The sequence below is a fragment of the Elephantulus edwardii genome, unplaced genomic scaffold, assembly GCF_000299155.1.
Source record: "Elephantulus edwardii isolate Elephantulus edwardi_28Jun2011 unplaced genomic scaffold, EleEdw1.0 scaffold00411, whole genome shotgun sequence".
Lineage (NCBI taxonomy): Eukaryota > Metazoa > Chordata > Mammalia > Macroscelidea > Macroscelididae > Elephantulus > Elephantulus edwardii.
The window spans coordinates 1076496-1084098 of record NW_006400161.1 but is presented as its reverse complement, the minus strand read 5'-3'; the positions used below and the strand labels follow the sequence as shown (position 1 = coordinate 1084098).

The 7603-nt window shown below is 37.9% G+C and overlaps 1 protein-coding gene across 1 annotated transcript in view; it reads left to right on the top strand.

Annotated features, from left to right (window-relative positions):
* LOC102852223 (prostate and testis expressed protein 2-like) overlaps positions 1-3616 on the top strand; it is a 6836-nt gene extending 3220 nt beyond the window's left edge. The window contains exons 2-3 of the mRNA XM_006902439.1: positions 2901-3027; positions 3489-3616. Coding sequence (XP_006902501.1) covers positions 2901-3027; positions 3489-3616 — 255 coding nt within the window. The remainder of the gene's footprint in view (positions 1-2900; positions 3028-3488) is intronic.
* The last annotated feature ends 3987 nt before the right edge of the window (positions 3617-7603 follow it).

The window sequence follows — 7603 nt, the reverse complement described above, 5'->3', positions numbered from 1 at the left end:
TAACTATCTTAATCTCTTCACCATCCATACTGATGCTGCCAATTGGTCCAGTGGTGAGAATCTTTGTTTTCTTGATGTTGAGCTTCAATCCATATAGGAGGCTGCAGTCCTTGACCTTCTGCAGCAAGCACCTCAGGTCCTCCTCAGTTATAGTAAGCACGGTTGTGTCATCTGCATAAAGCAGGTTTAAAATAAAGAAAGGTGTTAATCAGGTCTTTATCTTCCCTGTAATCCTATTCAATCTGTATGCAGAAAAAAGATCATTTGAGAAGCTGGACTATATGACGAGGAATGTGGCAATATGATTGGAGAAAGACTCATCAACAACCTATGTTATGCAGATGACACAATTTTGCTTGCTGAAAGTGAGGAGGACTTAAAATGCTTGTTGCATATTATCAAAGACATGAGACACATATCTGTATCAAGAAAACAATCATCATTTCCAAGAGGCTAATATCCTGAGAGATGAAGAGCTAGAATTTGTCAATTATTTCTTCTTGCTTGGATTCACAATCAACTCCCTTACCAGCAACCGGGAAAGCCTGCTGATAGGGATCTCTCCAAAGTGCTTAAAAGCAACTATATCATTCTGAAGATCAAGGTACATGGGATTCAAACCATAATATTTTCAATCACTTGCTATATAGCTAAAAGTTGGACAATGAATAAGGATGACAGAAGACTAATTGATGCCTTTGATTTGTGGCATAAGAGTGCTGAATAGCCCATAGAGACCTAGACTCCTTTTTTCTTTTAAATTTAACTAATACACAACATTGAAATGTTTCCCTGGAATATTATACTAGATGTGACCTCTAATGTCTAATCATGCAGAATTGACTCTATCAGACTGGGTGAATAACTCAAATTTAAATTCTTACCTGTGCTTGCTTCAGATGGATACCTGCCTGAAAGAATGATGTTTATAGAAGATGCTGCAGAGAGAAGAGGGATTGCAGATTTCAGAGAAGGGAGAAACTTTTCACCCACATCCTATCCACAATAAGATAACACACATGAGCAGTTGATTGCCCACCACTGTTGCTGGAGTAGCAGCAGAGAAAGTTTACTTGGTAACTTCTGTGAAACTAGTAGCAAAGCCATTGTATGTATGTGCCCCAGGTACTGGAAGTGTCAAAGATGGTCTATGAATGGACTCTAGCAGTTGAAGAAAGCCAACAGGCCAACTCCAGTGATTCACCAAGGAGAAAACTACGAGACTATCAGTAACTTTAGAAAATTCCTAAACTACAGCTACTCAGCAGCTTCCTTTCCACATTCACGGACATTTAATTCTATGCTTTCCTCAATAAACAATTTAAGCCAGATGTGTAGCTCTAAAGGTCTTTCTTCAATCTATTGAATATAACCCAGGGAAACAAGTAACAAAGAAAAAAGATAGGTAGGTAGATAGATATGCAGACGTAGAGAAATCAAAAGACACAAATAAAAGATGGGTAATTAGAGGAGAGAAAATTAAAAGAAAGAAAAAAGAAATTTCATCTGACTCACACAATGGTATGGATGAAAAGCTCACACTCACTGTCTCCACCCATAGAAAAAGACTCAGTTGCACATAGAAGCAAAATAAACTTTGAGTAACTGCCAGAAAGCTGCAGTGATGAAATGGTTAAGAAGCTGTGCTACAAACCTGATGTGAGTGGTTCAGGGCTTGGGTGAATTGGTGGAGAAAGAAGTTAGAGTTATAGGTAGATTTTGGTTAATCATTTTATTCTCTCATTCCTACTGCAGCCAAGTCTGACTCACAGTGATTTTCTATTGGGTTTCTAATGATGTAAATCTTTTTTGAAGGGGAATTTCCCATCTTGCTCCTATGAATCAGATGGGGTAGTTGAACTTCTGACCATTTTATTTGCAGCCCAATCCTTTACTACTATATCACCCAGGCTCTTTGATTTATTAGTGATGAAACGTTAAAGATTTTGTTGTTGAAGAATTCCAAAAACTCAGAGTGAGCATCATATTGAGAATGCTTTGAGGTTATTAGAATATAGTGAATTGTTTTGGAGACATTGTGATACTGTCAGTCCCTGAAATTTTATGATTCTATGACTCAGATAAATAGCCCAAGGGCAAATTACAAAAGAGGAACAGAAAGCACCTGTTACAGGACAAAAGTCCTAAATGCTACTAGAATGTTAGTGTGGTTCCTGCTGAGCATCTTCACCTTGATCTGCCCATCTGAGTGTAAGTTCTAGAGACAGAGTGGTGGTTGTTATATGGTGGAGTTTTTACTGTGTGCCATTGAGTTTGAATCAACCCATAACTCACTCTCAGAGGGTTTTCAGAGAAAGTAAATCACAGGAGAGGAGAGATATGGCTGAGAGATGGTTGGATTCTGTGAGAGTAAAATTTCCATAATTAGCTCTTAGGTTTGTGGCAGATATTTTTAAAATCATAACAAGGAAGAATATTCTTCTTTCCACAGGTAATTTTCTGGACTCCAGGAAAGGTACAATGATGGTCAGTCTAAAGTCCTCCATAGAGGGATGATCTGTGACATATTTAGGTATAAAACTCTTCTCATTCAGAGAGAGTTGTAATCCCTTCTTAAAAAGTAGCCTGAAGGTTTTATCTTCTACCCTAGTCTACTGTATTTCTTGGATTAAGGGCCCAAAATTCCCTTGTTTGCTCCCCTTTTCTCAAGACTAGATTTTTTTTTAAAGCTAGATAAGAGTTTCATTATGTGATATGTATAAATAAATTTCCCAGGGACCTGGAAAACATCTTGAAATGATACATGCTATTTGATTTATGTTTACCAGATTACTAAATAAGCCAGTGACCTGGAAAAGATTAAGAATCCAAAGTCCCTAGACCCCGGGGAGACCTTCCCCAGACTTAATACTCTAACTATATGTTTCTGTGTTTGGCAGACTGCAACTTACTGTTTTATATGTAGAAGATATCATCTTGGAAAGTGCTCTGTTATTATGAAGTCCTGCCACCTGAAATATAAACAGTCCTGTGCCATTGAGAACATTCATGTAATTACAAAAAAAGGTAGTAAGCGAGTATAGAGTTACTGAAGAATAATGTCTGACTTCCTTTAGAAACAGTGATTTCTTCTGCCCAGAGTGAATGGGATGAGTAAGAATAGATGGTCATGTAAGCGAATGGCAAAAGTAAACTTCTTTAGATGATTTTACATAAAGAAGAGGTTGATGCCTCTAATCATTGTTGAGTTAACTTAGATTCATAGTGACCCTAAGAAAAACAAACAGATCTGAACCTTGTTATGTCTATCCTGTGCCATCATCATGGTCTCTGATATGTTTGAGTCCACTGTTAAAGTCACTGTGCCAATCTTGTTGAGGAAATAAAGGATAATAATTAGAATACTCAGCCTTGTAGTTCATTTGGGTTTAGAGAAAGGTTAGTAAGAACCTGAAGAGAGGTTATTCTAGGAAGATTGCAAGAGAGAATAAACTCATTTCATGCATGCCATCACTCTATTTCCTCAGGTGAGAGTCATTATTTATATTCAAGGCTGTCATGTATGTACAACTGTGAAGACATCAACTTCTTGGATAATGACAAGAGAACAGAACTCATCTGTTGTATACATAGTAACTATTGCAACCTTCCTTAAGGATCCTAATTCTATACCGGTTTCTTGTTGTGTTGTTATTTACTGTTAAGCTGAAACCGACCCAAAGCTGACCCTCTGATGGGTTTTCAGAGGCAGTTAATCGCCAGGAAGGAGATTACTCATCTTTCTCCTGTCAGCAGCTAGTGGCCTCAAACCACGTGTCTTCAGATTACACCTGTCTAGGCTTTTGAATTATTCTTTAAACCACCATGTACTTTATTTCTTCCCTAGAGTCTGAGTCTTTGGTACTCTTCCCACCAATGTGCCGAATGAGAACTCTAGTTTGTAGTGAAAAAATAGAGTCCTAAGGAGAAGCAGTGGATTTGAATCTTATTAATGATAGAACACTGCTCTGAATATTTGTAAATTTCTGTTCATCCCATGGCAAGAGATTTTTTTTCTTTATGATTATGCTACCTTAGACAGGGATAGGTTAAAATTTGTTGTTTCTTATCTATTAAAAAATCCCCCCAAAAGGGTTCCCACCTTTTGTTTAAAATTCTGTGACTATACTTTACCCACCCTTATCCAGTCATCTGAGATGGGATTCTGTCCCTGACTGCTCCTGTCAGTCTCCCTTTCTTTATGGATTCAGCATATCGAAAAGGATGGCAATACAAATTAATTCCTCCTCTGAATGAGTTTTTGGGAAAATCTTAATTCAGAAAAAAATTGAACAAGGCTAGAGTTGATGTATTAAGAAAACTGTTTAGGGTATTTCAGCTTGTAGAAACTAACATTTTAGAGGTAATTTGGTGTGGGCTGAACTGGTTTAAATAATCATAGTCCCAGCTGGCCAGGTAAACTTTAACTCTTGATTAAATTAGGTTGATTGGGTTGGGAATGCACACCTTGCTCAAGAATATAGTCAATTTCTTCTCAGAGGAATAAGAAAAAAACGTTAATAATGAGACAACTGTAAAGGTAGTTGAAAATCGTAGAATGTATAGAGACATTGCGAAGTGTACTAGAGCAACAAAGTGTCACACACAAGATAAAATTATGACTAAACAAAAGGTGTGAGAGAGTAAAATGTAAAATTATGAAGATAAATGGGCAGATAATGAATGGAAAAATAGGTAGAGAGAAACAAAGTAGCACTGAGGGTGGGACAACACAACTAGTACAATGAGTGGCAGAACTTCCTTGGATACAGAATCTCTCTAGTGTTTCTATCTTTGTAAAACATTCTACAGTTCCTAGTCCTTATTTTTTAATGTTTTTCTTTTGTATTATGCCACCTGAAATTCTTACAATAAAGTATTCACTCCTCTACTTGAGTAAATTCTTATTCTCTCTGTATTCATCTTTGCCTAAACATTTAATATTATCTGTGAAATTCTCAATTGAGATTTTACAGAGTAAAGAAATATATGAACAAAAGTTTTTCCAAACAGGCAAGTTGTTGTTGTTTGTTTGATGCCGTCGAGTCGTAGACGACTCATAGGGACCCTATGAATGTAAAGGCCTCAGCACTGTTCGTACATAGAGTTTCCAGAGGCAAGCCATTTCAGAAATGAATGCCGCTCCTGCTTCCAGGCTTGATTTAGTCGGGAAGCTCCAGCCAACACTGTCCACCATGGGTACCCATTACCATGACTGGAACATCACTGTCACAGTCTTCAGCATCACAGCAACCAAGAGTTACCTCTGTACAGCAACAAACAGACCAGTGCTATACCACCTAGAAGAATGTTTGACAGGAAAACAATTTGAACCTGGTCGAGGGCCACAGATGAAAATCACCCACCTTTGGCTTGGTAGCATAGCTTCCTTTCCACTAGGCCAACGTAGCTCTCTCTTTTTCGTCGTCATTGTTATTGCTGTTTGATGACGTCGAGTTGTAGACGACTCATAGCGACCCTGTGAACGAATGGCCTGAGCACTGTTCGTACATAGAGTTTCCCGAGGCAAGCCATTTTGGAAGTGGATGGCGCTCCTGCTTTCTGTGCTCTATTGTAAAATAGGGTTTTTGAAGGCCTGTAATTTCAGAAGGGGCTTGCCAATCCGTCTTCCTAGTCTTTCTCAATTTTTAAATATATATAATAGTATCTGACAGATAAACATTCTACAGAAGAGAGTACCAGTTAGAAAGACCAATATTCAATGTTGCTGCCCACCCTGCTACATGTTTGCTTGGTTTTGGGGTTGTTCTTTTTTTTTTTAAATTTAGGTTGTTTATTTTTCATTTCAATGAACATCTACAGAGATTTTGGGATTCCATTCATTCATTGTTGCACCCTTCTCCCCGCACACACCCCCCCCCCCCCCATTTGCTCCTCTCCTTGAAAAGCAAAAGAAAAACTCCCTCATTGGTACACAATCCCCCTCCCCGCACCTCCCCAAACCCCACCCTGTTGTTGTTTTTAAATCCACCCTTTCACTACTCCACCACCAACCCTTCCTACTTTTGCTTACAACATTCAACACCCGTCTCCCATTGACCAGCCCCTGATGTGATGTGCTAAGTCTCAAGTAATCAGGATTCCTGATTCTGACCATATAATGCTGCTGTCAGTCTCTTATGATGCGCTCAGTGTGACTTCAATTTAAAGTTCTTAAGTACAACTTTCATGTACAGTTTCTTTTCCTGGAAGATCCTGAGAAGAAGGCCTCTTAAACTTCCACTCCAAGATTGACTTCTTGTGGGTTAATACCACTTGTCTTCTGTTTGCAGCCTGGTGCTGATGCAAGCGGATGGCTTCCCAGAAGAGAGAATGTGTCCTCCAGGACCAGTGTACAACTTTTGTTTCTTGGCCGAGGGCCACAGAACTAATTCTCTGGCGATTGCGACCTCCCCGTCTTTCCGTGCGATACCTGAATGAGGCGTGGAGATGAGGAAAGCTCTGCCTCTGTCCCCGGCCCGGACTCCCAAAACTAATTCTCTGGCAAATGGTGTGGTTGCAATATTTTACAGTCCAACCAACAGTGAATAAGGACCCCAGTTTCTCCACAACCTCGTCTGTTCAGGTGTTCAGTTTCGGTTGGTGTTAGTGTAGGTGGGTTGTGAATGTCTAAGTATTTGTCCGTTTCCTCTAGGTTTTCATATTTGCTTGAGTATAGTTTTTTTTAATTACATTTTATTAATTTTAATGAACATTTACAGATATTTTGGGTTTCCATTCATTCATTGTTGCATGAGGATAGTTTTTTATGATATTTAGTTGTTAGCCTTTTTATTTTACTTGGTTCTGTTGTGATGTTGCCCATTTCGTTTTTATTTGGAGTATTTGTCTTTTACCACTTCTATTCCTTTTTAAGTTTTGCTAATGGTTTGTGGATTTTATTGACCTTTTCAAAGAATCACCTCCTTGTTTTGTTGATGGTTTCAATTGTTCTTCTATTTTCTATTTCATTTATTTCTGCTCTAATTTGTATAATTTCCGGTTTTTTTAGAATGTTTTGGGTTTTCTTGCTGTTCTTTTTCAATTTGTTGGAGATGTTGAGTTAGAGAGTCAAAGTCATTTTTTTCTTGCCTTTTGATGTGTTTGCTTATTGCTATGAGTTGACCTCTGATCACTGCTTTGGCTGTTCCCTAGAGGTTTTAGTAAGTTGTGTTTTCAGTGTTATTTGTGTCAAAAAACTTTTTAATTTCATTTTTTATTTATTCTTGTACCCATTCATGTTCAATCAAGGTGTTGTTCAACTTCCAAATGTATGTTTTTTTCTCCTTTATCTTCTTCTTATTAATTTCTAATTTTGTAGCATAATGGTCTGAGAAGATGCTTTGTATTATTTGTATTTTTTTTAATTTATTGATTTTTGCCTTGTGGCCCAAGGTGCAATGTATTCTTGAGAATGTTCCATGCAATTGAAGAAGAAGGTTTACTGTGCTTTTTTAAGGTACATTAGTCTATAAATATCTATGAGATTGAGTTGAGTTTTTGTGTGGTTTAATTCTTCAGCTGAAAGCAGAGAATACCAGAAGAATATCTATCTGTGTTTCATTGATTATGCAAAGGCATTTGACTGCGTGGATCATAACAA